At 41.7% G+C, this 14,916-nt stretch overlaps 2 protein-coding genes across 11 annotated transcripts in view; one reads left to right on the forward strand and one right to left on the reverse strand.

Moving 5' to 3' along the window:
* Window positions 1-1,674: 1,674 nt before the first annotated feature.
* Window positions 1,675-3,640, forward strand: LOC135791779 (L-lactate dehydrogenase-like). Its single transcript, XM_065302317.1, has 6 exons — window positions 1,675-1,788; window positions 1,847-2,419; window positions 2,485-2,602; window positions 2,662-3,009; window positions 3,059-3,300; window positions 3,361-3,640. The coding sequence occupies exons 2-6, from the start codon at window positions 2,279-2,281 to the stop codon at window positions 3,523-3,525; spliced, it is 1,014 nt and encodes a 337-aa protein (XP_065158389.1). The 5' UTR covers window positions 1,675-1,788; window positions 1,847-2,278; the 3' UTR covers window positions 3,526-3,640.
* The window catches only part of LOC135791778 (uncharacterized protein CG43867-like), a 55,630-nt gene continuing 44,249 nt past the window's right edge, over window positions 3,536-14,916 (reverse strand). For 2 of the 10 annotated variants that reach the window (XM_065302308.1, XM_065302316.1), the window contains 10 exons: window positions 11,193-11,255; window positions 8,211-9,017; window positions 8,025-8,139; window positions 7,721-7,897; window positions 7,260-7,660; window positions 6,822-7,202; window positions 6,567-6,767; window positions 5,435-5,780; window positions 4,456-5,369; window positions 3,536-4,392 (listed from right to left, as the gene is read on the reverse strand). In XM_065302308.1, the coding sequence (XP_065158380.1) occupies window positions 3,946-4,392; window positions 4,456-5,369; window positions 5,435-5,780; window positions 6,567-6,767; window positions 6,822-7,202; window positions 7,260-7,660; window positions 7,721-7,897; window positions 8,025-8,139; window positions 8,211-9,017; window positions 11,193-11,255 (3,852 nt within the window). In that variant the 3' untranslated portion in view covers window positions 3,536-3,945. Of the gene's footprint in view, window positions 4,393-4,455; window positions 5,370-5,434; window positions 5,781-6,536; window positions 6,768-6,821; window positions 7,203-7,259; window positions 7,661-7,720; window positions 7,898-8,024; window positions 8,140-8,210; window positions 9,018-9,092; window positions 9,217-10,536; window positions 10,653-10,739; window positions 10,909-11,192; window positions 11,256-14,916 lie in introns of those variants that run through there. The other 8 variants (XM_065302306.1, XM_065302312.1, XM_065302307.1 and 5 more) reach the window with 7 other exon arrangements.

The following is a 14,916-nucleotide window of genomic DNA, read 5'->3' on the forward strand; positions in this document are numbered from 1 at the left end:
GTATCAATCGGGGTAATCCATTCCAAATCACACAATTGTATGTACACTCCAATTTTCACTTGTTGATTGGTCCAATAAGAAAACCTACATGCAAATGGTATCTGATAATACACATCGATATATAACTTTCGACCAAATATTTCATTGTACATGTCGATGTAGTCCAACATTTGTTTTTGACAGATTCTTATCCATAGGTGCTGTTCAGATATAGACGGCTTATAACTATCAATATTCTTTGGTGGATCAGAAGAAGTTAAAACACTGCTAATTATGAAAACCAGAATAGTTGTTAGTTTTATATGCAACATGTTGTTTGGTAAATTAAAGATAAATTTTGTTTTGGCCACGTTTTATATTTGTGTAAGCAAAAGAATGCAAAATATTTAGTAATTATTATTATGTTATATCTATAATAGAACCGCCGAATGTTTACGAAATTACAAAATATAAATTTAAAGCATTTAAATTCCGTTGATGCACGCAATTTCAAATATTTAAAATTGATACAATTCGTGCAAACTTATATATAATATGATATTGCAAGCGTTGCAATTTCTAATGGCTTTCTTGTGATAATCCTCCAAACTGGGCACTGGTTTACGGAAAGGTGAAAGGCGCCAAGTAAACACTATCCAAAGAATGGAAACAATTAAATAGTAGGTCGGCCTGCAGGCTTACCCAAAGAATGTGCAAAAAATAATGCTTGTTAATCGTCAACGAATGCGAAATTTATAATCATAATTATTATGACACATAAAGACTATATTTGGTCTTTGTTTGGCAAGCGTAAAGTGTTTATTGTTGAATCAATATTTTGTTTTGTTATTATGCCTATAAATAAAACAAAAAAATCTCATGCTTCCTTGTTAAAAGAAAGAAAACAATTTGTGTTTTACTGCGGCGCGTCGACCGTTTTGTCCTAGAATCAGCAGTCGGTATGAGTGGCAATAAAGAACATGAATCGAATTTTGAAGCAACGAATGGCCAAAATTATAAAGTGAAACGAGAAACCTCGATACTTCATACCTCACAGACAAGAGTTCATTAGGTCTTGGATGAGCTACGTGATGTTTTGTTCGAAATTTTTGGTTTTTATTCCGTAGTTTAACATAAGCACATAGTTATATTCATCTACCGTTGGAGATAAATTATACAAGACTGAATTTAAGTGGTTATATAGAATAAATTAATGTCTAAGTTTTAATTATTGAATGGCCAACAGTGTTACGTTTAATTTGTGTCTTTTCGATTAAAAAAGCGGGTTAATGAAAATCGGCCATGTCTTTGCGATGGAATTTATCGTGAGTTAAAATATATGATCGATTTTATAACTCATACAATGTAAATCTACGCCGTATTTTATTGTCTGATTAAGTACTTTTACAGAAGCATATGTGAATTGATTACAAGCACTTGCAAGCTTCATTTTGATGTTTGTTTTATGACCTCTCATGTAATACCCGCGCGCACATAAAACAAATCGTACTTTCGGCTAAATTTAATCTTTCCAACAAAGAGAAATCCAAGAAATATATTATAACTCCGTGTTTGCAAATACTTTGTATTATCAAACACTTTATGAACAAAAAAAGATTGAATTAGTGCTGCGTATGCCTCCTACATTAGTTTATACTTTCTAACCGGTTGAAAAGTGCGCGGAAAGTAACCGCTCGACCAGACCACATCTTATTTTCACAATTTCCGAAAGGAAATCATTTGAAAACGCCGTCTTGCTGCTACTGAGCCGACCAATACCGAGTTTTGCGTTTGCGAGAAACTAAATGCGTATAAACTAGAAAATGAAAATCAAGGTCATGACTAATTACATTCCTTTATTTTGTAGATTTTAATATTAACCTATCGTCATCGAGACAGACGCTACAAAGACAAACAAAAACAACTACAATGCAATGAAAACATGACAGTGATCACGTCTCACTAGAGCCAGTAGCAGCAGACAGAAGTTTTATACGCACGTCCGCTTCGTTGGATATAAAAAATCTATTTATAGATTCAGTTTCAAGTTCTTCAAACAGATTTGTGCCTTCCAGTACATCACTACGTTTTATCATGAGCAAGTGAATTATCGCTTAACTGTGGAAACCGCTGATAACTCTTCAAATATTTATCTGTAAGGGCAATAACTGGGCGTGTTGTTTTTTTTTACATTTCAATCACGTCCACCAGACCGCATTCACTCTACTTTACTACTAGTTGGGTTCGAGTCTGAGTAAAGCATTGTTTGAATTTGTAAATTGAAGAAGTGAAAACCAAAATGAGTGACGAAGCTCCTCAATCAACGGTTCAGAAATTGTTGAAGGTAGTTGTCCCGCCGCCGGAAAGTGCCGGAAGTAAAATAACAATCGTAGGCGTTGGCCAAGTGGGAATGGCTTGTGCCTTCAGCATTTTAACACAGGTAAAACTTGTTGTAATCGAAAATACAGTTACTTCAAAAGAATGTGGACAAAATAAATCTTACAGAACGTCTCCAGTCATGTTTGTTTAATTGATTGTGTCGAAGATAAACTAAAAGGGGAAATGATGGACTTGCAACATGGTTCTGTTTTCATGAAGAACGCAAAAATTGAAGCTAGCACAGGTATTACTTCCTTTGTTAATTCTTTAAACCAAAGTTTAACTTTACATTAAATGTTTTAGATTATGCAATTAGTGCAGGTTCAAAAATATGCATAGTCACAGCTGGAGCTAGACAACGCGAAGGTGAATCACGTTTGGATCTTGTCCAGCGCAATACGGACATTATGAAATTCATAATCCCACAATTAGTTAAACATTCACCAGATACCATGTTGTTAATTGTTAGCAACCCCGTTGATATATTGACTTACGTGGCTTGGAAGCTCAGCGGATTACCCAAGAATCGCGTCTTTGGATCCGGGACCAATCTGGACTCTTCTCGATTTCGTTTCTTGATTTCCCAGAAGTTGGGCATAGCACCCAGCTGTGTTCATGGGTTTGTTATTGGAGAACATGGAGATTCAAGCGGTAATAATAATAATTTCATTAAATAATAAAGAAATATTTGTTTGTTTAGTTCCAGTATGGTCGGAAGTAAACGTAAGCGGAATTAGACTTTGTGAACTTAATCCGAACCTCGCCGGTTGTAGTGACCCTGAAAATTGGGCTAAAATACATCAAGATGTTGTTGAAAGCGCATATGAAGTGATAAAACTGAAAGGATATACTTCATGGGCAATCGGTTTGAGCGTCTCGAATATTTGCAACGCCATTTTTAGAAACACGCAGAGTATTAAAGTTGTATCCACTCATATACAGGTAAATAAAGTTTTAAAGATGTTGTAGTACAGCTTCCATATAAAAATTAATGAATTCTAGGGAATTCATGGTGTTACCGAAGATGTATTTCTGTCCCTGCCGGCTGTCCTGGCTGGAAATGGTGTTAGTCAAGTGGTCCTTCAAGACTTGACCGATGTGGAGAAGGGTAAACTTAAAAAGTCCGCTGAATTAATACAAGAAGTTCAAAATGGTTTGCAATATTAATAAGATACCATTGTGAATAATTTATATATTTGTTACCTATTGATGAAACTATTTTTATCAATGATTAATACGTATTTAACCTACATTGGAAAATATACACATCATATCCTCGAAACTGAAAGATGTAAAAAATTGTTCTAGTACAAAAATTAATCTCTTGGTAACTGCCACGCACGCAAATTATGCAAAATACAGATAGACTAGTTTCACATACAAGTAAAAATTAGTTCCGTTTAAAAATATTGGCAATATTTGCATTCGAACGCTATGTACACTAATGAAACGAATCAAACGTAATGAGTGGCACATGAGAAACGATTTCAAGCGGCACGTATTAAAAAATAAATTAGCAAAAAATTAGTATTGTTGCAAGACTAGTGAGAAAAAAACATAGCCGCATTCTCATCATCACGGGCGTCATCATGCCAGGCCTGAATCGACGTGCGTGCGCCGCTTTGAATCGGTGCGCTGGACGCCGTGGTCAGGCGTGGACTTGAGAATGTCCGGCTGCTGATTTGTGATGGTGTTGTTAACCATCGACTGCGTGACGGAAACCATTGTACCGCGACTTAACGTGCCCAATAGCGGCGTACCAGGATTATTAATTAAGAGATTCATATAATCGGCGATTAGTAATGTTAACTCTAAGATTTTCGGTTTGCTTAGGGAAAAGATCAGTTTCTGAGAAGGTTGTTGATCGTTTTGAGTAACGACTAACATAAAGTCTTCCTGGCAGCCGCCGAAAGTGAGCACGTTAGTGTAGGCGTATCGGACGCGCTGTTGCATGTTCGCCAGCTCCAACACGGTTATTGCATCTTCGTTCACAGCTAACCATATCATTGGAGCATCTGGCTGTCGTAATTTTGCCTGTTCAACAAATGAACGCTGCAAATTATCTTGCGACAAATACAAAGTATCATAAGAAAATACCTGAAAGAGGGTTGCTCCAAAGTATGGCCATTTTCTAGTGCATGTGAGGTATATCCGCACGCAGTCTAATTGAGTTCGTCCCTTTAAACTCCTCCATTTGTCGAGTAGTTTGCCCTGGAGCTCGGTGAGGCCTTCTTGCGATAATTGATCGCGATAGCGATATGGATAAAACTTGTCGATTGCACTAAGCGTTTGATTCGAATGCGCCGTTAGAATGTTGTGAACATTATTTAAGGCATTTAAGGTATGTGATGTTTGTACAGTGTGATTTGGGCCGCTGGCGGCTTTGTGCGATGTGCTCTGCGTTCCCAACGTGGCGGTCGCGCTTTGTACGATCTTGGCGTTGAGCTGCGTTGCAGTGTTCTTGTGCGTATTGAGTGCGTTCAACGAACAATCACCCATGTCCAACTGGGCCATGAGCGAGGCCAACTCCAGCGCTAATTCGCGGCTGAGTGGGAACCTTCCAGCTACGATTTGCTTGTTTATTTGATAACATAATAAAAGTCGCTCTTTATCCGTCTCCAGTTTCGCGCTATTTTTCCACCACAGCCGATTCTTGTAAGTCAGTCGAATAACTCGGCTATTCTCAAATTTACCGAGTCCTTTCTCACGTAATGCGATTTCCCACTTCGAGATCAAATCGCATAATTTTGCGCTTGGATCCAACGTATGCTCCAGATCCTTCTCTATTGGATCGTCGCTGAATAACGCAAAACCATTCGTTACTCTACAGCCAATTTCGTGTGCAAAACTATCTTGAAACTCTTTGATGGTCGTTGAGCCATCGAAACTAGATATGTGATAGGTGCCATTGAGCAGGTGCACCGGCATAGAATGCGGCATGCTGTGATGTTGCGGATTCTTCAACAGTATGCTAAGAACCTCCATTCGTGATGGCTTCAGTTCGCGTCCACCTGTGCGCAAAATAAGCGACTATTAGTCAACCCGCCCGCGCTCTTAATTAACAAACTTAAATTACCCATTAATATGGTTCTCTCCAGGGCCCGCTCGCAATACGCGGCGTATTTGCCGCATTCGGTACGATTGTCGGCGTTGCGCTGCAGATGCAACTTGAGAAACCAAAGCAACCGCGACGATTTAGGCACGAACAAACTGACGGCCAGAGCCAGCAACTGCCAGCCCTGCAAGAGCGAAAAGCTCGGCGGGCCTTTGTGATCTTTGTGATGTGACTCCTTATGCTCCTTGTACTTCTCTTCCTGGACAGCCTGTATATTAGAGGATGCAATTTGTTGATCAGAGGTACTATTAATACTTGGAGTTGTCTCGCAAGTGAACAAACTCTGGGTAGCGCAAAGAAGCAGTTGCTGAAAAGAATTTTGGTGTTTCTTATTGATGTCCTGCACATACCCGTAATTATCAATTAATTAACTAGTAAAGATGATATATATTCAACAACCCCCCAATTGATGCGTGGTGGTGTGTACGAGTGTCGCTACGATGTAATGTGCAACGATTTACGCTTCGATAGTACAAAGAGAACGCAAACCGCATGAAGTATGTAAACAAATTGTATATAGTACAATGTTTGGGCATGATGCAACAGGATAGTTAGAGAGACAATCATAGCCGCATCTAAGTCTAAACACATTCATAAAGAAACCATCGCACGCCACCAAATGGAAGGCGCATTCGGAATCGCCGACGATAACAAATGCGTCTTACAATCGGCCTGTGCTAGAATGTATAATAATAATAATCATAAGAAAACACCAACATTCTTACCAAATACACATTGTACATTGTTCTGAATTTCTATGAATGTTTTGCTCCATGCAACATAAATGACTGACTAGTAAAAGCATGTTTGTGAAACAAAATGAAAAACGATCAGTGCAGTAAATATGCGCGCAATTGCTTCTTAAAAACTAAACAGAATTTTCTATTTTCTTACAGTAACGCAACTAGATCTAAACTAAGTGTTATAACTAGTTGCGCTACTGGAGTGATCAACTAAAAAATGGCCCCTATTTCCACGTGAGATCGACAGGCACTAGTTTTTAGTTTGATGAAATGGGGAGATTTGTAAGATCATAAAAACTAAATAGAAAAAGCACACTTACACCTTTCTTAAGCAATTTTTGTGTAGATACCTGAACACCGAGTTTGGGTAGCGGCGCGCTCTTGCTCGTTTGTTTGACAAGCGCACATACGAGCTCGGCCTGCAGCTCAGGCATATCGAGGCACTGCTGAAGCGCATTTTGCGCCAGCACCACATGATAGTCGATGCCGGCTTGATCGACGGCCGCCGACATGAATAATTGCAAACACTTGAAGAGTTTTATTGCTTCGGTCTGCAAAGAGTACATTTATTAGAACGTAAAAGTACCCATTGATGGAATACTCACTTGAAGGTTTTCGGACGTGAGCGTGGTTAATGGAAAGTACGAGGGAATAGCGCCGTCTTTAGTGCAAGGCACGTGTAATAGAACTGGATGTCGCCATAGGACGCAATTCGGATCGCCGTCGACATCCATCAGCTTGTGAATTAATTGCTCGTATTGTGTACCGGTGCTCGGTCCACCGCCGCTCGCTACCGTTAAATGATACAGCCAGGAATCTTTCTCTTGTTTACCAGGACAAAGGATATATGTAGGACCTTGATTCGTTGGAACGATCCCAATCGTAAAATCAGGCAGTTCGCCGTCTTTTTCCTCCGAATCCGAATCGGACAAATGCTCAACTTCCTCTACTCTTGCGTCACGCATGTTTATCTGCCCGGCTGGAGTCTGTCGAATGCAATAAACATGAGTAAATTAATATTGATGCGAATCGATTCAACTTACAGCATCCGTAGCAGTCTTAAAGTATAAAAACATTTTGCCGATCAAGACACACCAGCATTTCTTAGGATGGCCGTTCTTGACCTTCGTCAGCCAGCCTTGGACAGATGGCTTGTTTTCTTCACGGCTTAATAGTAACTTGGTTGCGTTTCTTCGTTGTACGTTTTGTAAGGTGCGCACCCAGTCCTCGACAGCAGTAATTGAATCAGCAGTCAAGTAATATGTCTTTTTACCAGTGTCAATCTCAAATGTGTTGGAACCTTCTGCTCGGGTGATCTTGCAGATGTCGTCGAGGAGTATTTGCCCTTGCGGTTTTCGGCTGGTATCATTCTGGCTTTTGTAATATGTGAGCACGCCATGTTTTAAAACAAACCAGCGCTTTCGCCAAGTCTTCAGTTTACCACCTAGAAAAGCCGCCATTTGCATTTGAATCAAAGCGCAAAGGAGTTTTATATAATACCCACCTAATTTAGCTAATGAACCACTCTTTTCCAAGTTCTCCGTGCGCTTTGGACTATCTAGATAGGAGGAAGCTCTTAAAATGAGCGACGATTCCAAACTGGTCGTATCGCAGCTAAGGGCATCCGGTGGTACGGCGTAGTCATCGGACATGCCCGATTCAAACGAGGTATCTGAAACGCCTGTTTGTTAAACACAAACAGAACCGGGTGATCCGGGAACGTGATTAATGAAAGTGCAAAATAAAAAACAAACAAAACCACCAGGTTGGAATGATGATGATGTATATGAAAGGGGGAGTGCATTTACCTCTAGTTTTGCTTTTACTTGGCGAACCACTGCTGCTGGACGCGGTGCGTTTACCGGGACTTGAGCCAGAAGTTTCACCCGAACTTCTACTATGCGTGTGTGTCCCATCCACCGCCTGCAACGCATAAATCAGTTTCCACAATTAGCCCGGATGGAAATACATGCGAGCCACTAGACAAAACTCACCGTCGTGTTATTGCCTTCGCCATCGCTGGAATCGTCACTGGAATCACCCGTGAACGGCATCGACCGAATCTGACTCGCCCGCCCCTTAACCGTTGCGTATACCGGCACCGGAATATCCTGATACCCGGCTTGTTCAGGACCAACATCACTCGGTGTTGTTCCGGTTAATGTCAGTCCATCAGCAGCAACTTGATAGATACGATCCTCCCAGCTGGGGAATCTATGCAGAGGAGGCGTGGGTGCACGTGGCCACGGCGCTTTCTCCCGACTAGGGGTGTAAATCTCAGCGTAATCATGTGCAAGATCCGAATCGGATGCACTACTCGGCACGCGACCACCCAAGCTGAGATTATCAACCGCCGCACGTAGGTCCTCAGCGAGTGGGTCCATGGCGGATGGTATATACGAATTGATTAAATTGCTGGGAATCGCCGGCTCGAAGGTGGACACGGATTGATGCCGACGATGTCTGGACGAGTGCGGTGAGGATGTGTGCGAGAGCGTCTTCGGCTCGGGCGAACAGCTCTCCGATCTACGCCGGTCGGCGAGCGCGAGATGATTGCGTAGCAACTCTAGCTGCTGATTGCATTTAATGTTCTGCTCGCGCAGCGTCTGATTCTGCTGCTCCAACTCTTTGAGCTTATTGGTGACCCATTCCTTGATTCGCGCAGTCTTTGCTTCCACCTGCCGCGCGTCTTGCAGGCGCAACTGCTTCTGTTCTTCCACTTCGGTCTCCAAGCGAACAAGTTGCGTTGTATTGCCGTCACTCTGCTGCGACCACGCTAACTTCTGTTCCATTATTCGAACCTATGAATACAAACAAACAAACCAAGCGATAAATATATTTCCAAGCACAAAAGACCTATTAATATAGATAGGTACCCATTTTGGAGATTAAAAACGCGAGAACAAAGCACAATGAAACAAGATGAGTTGCAATGCGGCACACTGGCGTATTACGACTGCACGCGGATATTCTATAAACGGCGCCGGAGCGTCGCGACGCTGTCACTAAACTTCCCCAACGAGGGTGCTTGCCCCCTTCTGCATACTGGCACTTGGCCAGACGAAGCAAACAGCAATAACACAGAAAACTTTAAGTGACACACACGCAATCAAGAACCAACAGCAAGAGTCAACACACGGGACGCGTTGTACTAAAAATACAAACGAACGGGGTGCGCGCAACTATACTTCAACTACACCGACCGCTGCACACATTGCACAGCTGTTCTTTAATGAATATCATTAACACATTCCACAAAAAGAATAAAATTGTTCACGTTCTTGAAAACGCAGTGACGTCGATGAAAGCTCAAACCGAAATGCGTAATTCTATTTGTCCGGAATGCGTCGCGATAAGGGAGCGTTTACCACGGTGGTGATGACTCATTTAATTTTAACTCGTATAGGGGGATCGAACCCTATTTGCGAACTACTGTATACAACATGAGAAGAAGCGGGGACGCATCATCTCTTGCGTATTATGTTACATGTGCTTTTTTAAATCCCCTACCCAACTGTTTACAAAATCGTAAAGATGTGTGTTAGCGAATTTTCGGAATCAAAACCAACGAAATCATTAATATTAAATCCTATTACCACCCATTGTTGTAGTTCAGTATGTAATAAATTTAAGTTAAAAAGTTGTGCACTATCTTGATCGGAATTTAAAATGAGCCGCCTCCACCGCTACCGCAATCTCAAGTTAAGGATTATTTACAATCCGGCAGGTAGCACGCTAATTGACCATATTACGTGCCAAGAATAACGGAATAAAGCTTGCGTTGCCAACAAATAAAATATTACTTAAAAATATAACGCGCGGAAATCCGGTTCTGCTGATGGGAACCAAACTTATTAATTTTTTATTATTTTCACATCACATCGCGCAAGGGAAATGCGATATCCGGTCCAATAAGATGTCTTGAATAAATGATAACGCAATATGTACTTGGAAATCATCAATACGCGGTTTTACGATGACGGATCAGTCAAGGTACATGAACCTTAGCTCCCCACACACTGTTAAACAAGTACACGCCGGCTGAAAATACCACAAACATAAATCATGAAACCATCATGATGCAATAAGCCGGCGTGCACAGACTTCTGATCAGCGAACATGCACGGGAGTGAATCAAAATGCATTGGAAATGTCGCAAATTCGTTAAGATCTAAGATGGACGCAATTGGATTTCATGCCACACATTTCCCAACCTCAATATACATTTCCAGCACATGAGATAAATAAAACTTTGGGAAATCATAGTAAAAAAGCACATGTCTATCCTACAAGTCTATGAGGATGATAGGGGTTACTTACGACAACAAGATAACATGTCCGACACTTAAAATCGGTACGTAATTAACGTAGAATCAGCTAGTTAAAGCGATAGAGAAGACACAGAAACACACACAGCGAAAGATAAGGAATCACAGAATCGAGAAAGAATATTTGCCGAAGGAGTTACTCGTCCTCTGTGGTCCGTACGTGCACGACCCTTTGTAATTGCAATGCACACTTACATTTTATCACTTATCCGATAGAAATATCTTGGTTACGCGAGCGCGTTTGCGAACAAATGAAGCGCGACGAAAAAACTAATCGAGCAGACGAACCGAATGGCAACTTAGGAACAATCTCGCGGCCGCGAAAATATTTGCTATGGTTGATTATTTTTTTGCGTACACTCTGTCAGCTGCCAGACGCCATGGCCACCACACGAAACGCACGCACGAGCGCCAGCGTCGCGACGCTGAAATAATCAATAGGGGTACGGCGATAGCGAAAGTGAGACGCGTCGCCTAGCAACGCGATACGTCCACTCCAGACAACACAAGGGCAGGATAAAAGCAACATATCCAGCTTCCCCATTGCAAAACATTAAAAAAAAGCAAAAACCAGATAAAATTAAAAATACGCAATTAAAAGATATTTTCTAAAGTTTAAGAGAAAAGTTTGGTCATTGCATTATTTACCTTATCCTCCGCTTCCTCGGCTCGTCCTTCCGCCTCCAGGACCCGTTGCTCGAGCTCGGAGAGCTGAAAAACAAAACAAAAACAAATTAGCACTTCCGGTTTCATTATTTCAGCCGATTCAGAACATGCTGCGCCATCTGTTGCACGCCACTGTCAACCAGGCACACTCCGAATATAACCACTAGAGGGCGCAAGCATGTACTATCCGAATATTTTCCCCCTATTCCACAACCCTTCGCGCCTAAGGGCGAAAACAAGCAGAACATTGCTGGTATATGCCAGCAGCACAACTGTAACAACATCACATCAGCATTCGTGACAACATTGCGATCTGCCTGTTCGTTTTCATACCCATAATTTAATATTTATCCACATCCAGATCCACCCTCGGGGCTGTTTGACTTGAATAAATACATAAAGTATTTATATTCCAAAAATACAACAACAGACCCAATTCATTTTGGAGAGGATGTGAAAACAATGTAAAATGTACCGGCACAAAGGACGCCGCTCAAAATAAACAATATTTTAATTTAGTTCTGTTTGTTTGATGGAAAACATTTCGGCGGATCAACAAAATGGAAAAAATCCATTATAACATGAAAAATGAATATACAAATTGTGGTATCATTTATTTAAGTAAATACCCCTGTCGTCTGCCTTGCATAAACATTCATTTTTTTCAGAATGTTCATAGCAAAGCATAACTTTCGTCACGGTGTGGCCAAGGGAGGTGGCGGCAGAGTAACGAGTAACTTTTTGGCATTTGAATTTGGTGTATGTGAATATCTAGCCAAACAGTTTGCTCGCGGCAATTTATTATCCCCTGTTTAACCCACATCTTCGCCTTGCATAATTCATGCCTGCTCAGATCAAGATTTTGGCTGTTTGGTTTTCGACGTGGCGGCGCGCGCTTCGCCCCGCAGTTGAAAATTAAAATAGAAATGTTTTGGTCGGCGCGCCAACCCGCCTGGCGCCCGAAGAGTTATTACTCCAGTAAACAAGTGACTCGAGAAAAGCCGATAGGATTGCAGCCAAAAAGGACGCCGCCGCCCCCGTCAGAAAACAGCGAAGGCAGCGAGAATGCAACTTTAACTGCACGAACGTAAATAACAAGGCGATTCTTGTGGGATTTCCGTTTCTGATGTGGAATGTCAATTGCACCCAGCGCATATATGGTATTCATCGCTTGTTGTGTATTGCAATCTTCGCCAGGGCGAGATTCGACAGGGGGAAGGAAAGTGTTGTCAACTAGTAACCACGTAACGTGCGCGCGCGCCTCGCGCCAGACACGCACAACCTGGATGAAGAATCAAGTGATTTATGTTCTCTCCGGTGCGCGCCGCCTCGCAGCATGTGTGTCGGGCCGAGTTTTCCACATGTATCGATCCCCCCAGGAGTTCCTTACCCCGGCCGCGCGCGCCAAGCAAACCGCACGCTTTTGTTATCACTTCGGATGAAGATGGTTATGACCGTTGCATGCCAGTGAAAATGTTTAACTCTAGAATACTCACGAGCAAATAAATACGTTGTAATAATGAAAAGTTTAGTATTCCAGGGTTATAATGCAAAGTCTCGACCGCTGCAACCGCAGACAACGCGGATCGTGAAGGAAAACACAGCTACGGTTGGTCTCTCCGTGGAGAGAGAGTTATAATCGATCAATATTAAAGGAACGGGCGTCCTTTATGAGAGCCACCTACTAAACACAAAACGTTCCGCTAAGCTCTCCGCTCGCCGCCGCCTCCACTGCTCAATCCGAGAGCAATGTGCCCCGTTCGACACCAACAGCACCCCGACGAAACGGTTTACGAACAGTCGACACATGTTCAGTGAATATTTGATTAATTATGCACCACTACTATTAGGGCAGTGTTCTATTTTACAAATTGGTCTAGGAAACAGGTGTTGCGAATATACAAACGAGCGTGGGCAGCGTGGGCGCGCGCACATCTAACATAATAGATAGCGTTTTGGGGGTTGCCGCCACCGGCTGTAAACCGGCTCCGCAAACAGGTGCGCGCTATTTCGGATTAATTACCGAAAAGTTTTATAATCAACTTTTTTTTGTGTGTTTTGGGAAATTAATTGGAAAGTCGAGAATTTATCGGCGGAAATTAATCAGGCCAGCGTAGAAGTAGCGGCGCAGAAGACGCGAAAGTAGGTTTATTAAAAAAGTTTTGCAAATTACCGAAAACGTTCAATTAAGTTATGAACAAAGCGGGTGCGCGTAGTTCTGGCGCCCCGGCGGCGCAATTTGCAATCGCTCATATACATACAAATGCTAAATGAGATCGTAAAACAAAGAAAGATCCACGACCGCCGTCGTATCAGTCAACCGCCCCCCAAACATCGCACGCCCAGTGAGTTAGAGTTATACGGCGAGTAGTAACTGTAATAATAAAGTGGCGCTTCTTTTTTTTTTATTCGCGGTGAGCAAGCGCCAAGTTATTGTAAAAAGGAAATAAAAAATATAATTCGCCGTCTGTGGAACTCGGAATAACATCCGGGGGGCAGCCGCCCCGCTTGCGCGAAATTATTCATTCTTTTAAATTAAAGAAAAACTTTCGGGTCAAAAGAAAAACGCTGAATATTTTTTACGCGCGCGAGATGGGAATCCCCAATCATATTAGAGTGGGAATATTTTTCATTAATTCCTCTCGCCGCGCCCCGCAGCGCTAAATAACAGCAAACCCACCACACACACACACAATGAAAGCGAAAAACGCGACGTCATGAAAGGCGCGCGGCGGAAATTGAAGAAAAACTAGAGATCTCTCGTGCGAAACGAACACGTCATATGCAGTTTTACGGATGTAGCTTTTCATCATCGTGTATATTACGCGGATGAATTCTTGGTTAAATTGAATTCGCTGAAGGAAAATTTATTTATGTAGTTTGAGTTTGCTTTGCACAACACGAAACAGCCCGAACACAAACACATGTGGCATGTTGGAGTATACAAGTTGCAATCCGCTTCGTGATGATGCAAGGCCGGAAAGAAAAAGTGCTTAAACTTGGATGTGGTTTTAGTTTTATGGATGTGGCGAAAGGCCTCTTCGGGTGCGCGAGCTTTTCCCACCATGATTGCAACTGAATGGGAATACAGTCTGAGTGATGTTTAGCACAGGCCCGTATTAAACAAAATTTAAAACAAAGATTTTACCCTCAATAATCTCAAATAAAACATCTAATTCTATAAAAATAAATAAATATAAAATTTGTATGAGAAATAATTTTTGATTAAAATCAAAGTTTTCAATACGTTTCTTTAATTTTAAGACGACGGTGAAAGACGCAGGTATTGAATGTGATAGTATTCGAAGGGTAGCTTTTTCGCACGTGCCTCGAAATTTAAAAGCACCAATATACTCAAGTGCAACACGTGGTTTATATTTTCAACATACAATATACGTACATACACACACCATCACCAAACAAATAAACACACGAACGTAAACAAGTTGATGCAGGAGCGACGTTTTTAAGATTTTATCCGGGAGAAAAAGATTTCAAAGCTTCGTAAGTAGCTCGAGTTTATTAAATTTCTCCTCATCTGTGCCTGACGTATTATTAAATGGCAAGCGACCAAAGGGAACCAAAGAGAAAATCCGAAGGGTAACAACAACAACCGCACCACGACGACGAAAATATAAAAAAAAGGGACGCTGTGCGTATTTATAGATATTTTTTATCTGTAAATAAGGACGCACATACGCGTGAA

Source organism: Atheta coriaria, unplaced genomic scaffold (assembly GCF_025399875.1).
Source record: "Atheta coriaria isolate IRGN ID8LTWV9N9 unplaced genomic scaffold, Caltech_Dcor_3.1 hic_scaffold_5_pilon, whole genome shotgun sequence".
Lineage (NCBI taxonomy): Eukaryota > Metazoa > Arthropoda > Insecta > Coleoptera > Staphylinidae > Dalotia > Dalotia coriaria.

What these genes read in the sequence shown, in the direction of transcription:
- LOC135791779 (XM_065302317.1), top strand. Translation starts at nt 2,279, where the DNA reads ATGAGTGACGAAGCTCCTCAATCAACGGTTCAGAAATTGTTGAAGGTA. An exon ending in AGAACATGGAGATTCAAGCG is followed by an intron (nt 3,010 to 3,058) that starts GTAATAATAATA and finishes TTGTTTGTTTAG; the next exon opens with TTCCAGTATGGTCGGAAGTA. An exon ending in TTGTATCCACTCATATACAG is followed by an intron (nt 3,301 to 3,360) that starts GTAAATAAAGTT and finishes AATGAATTCTAG; the next exon opens with GGAATTCATGGTGTTACCGA.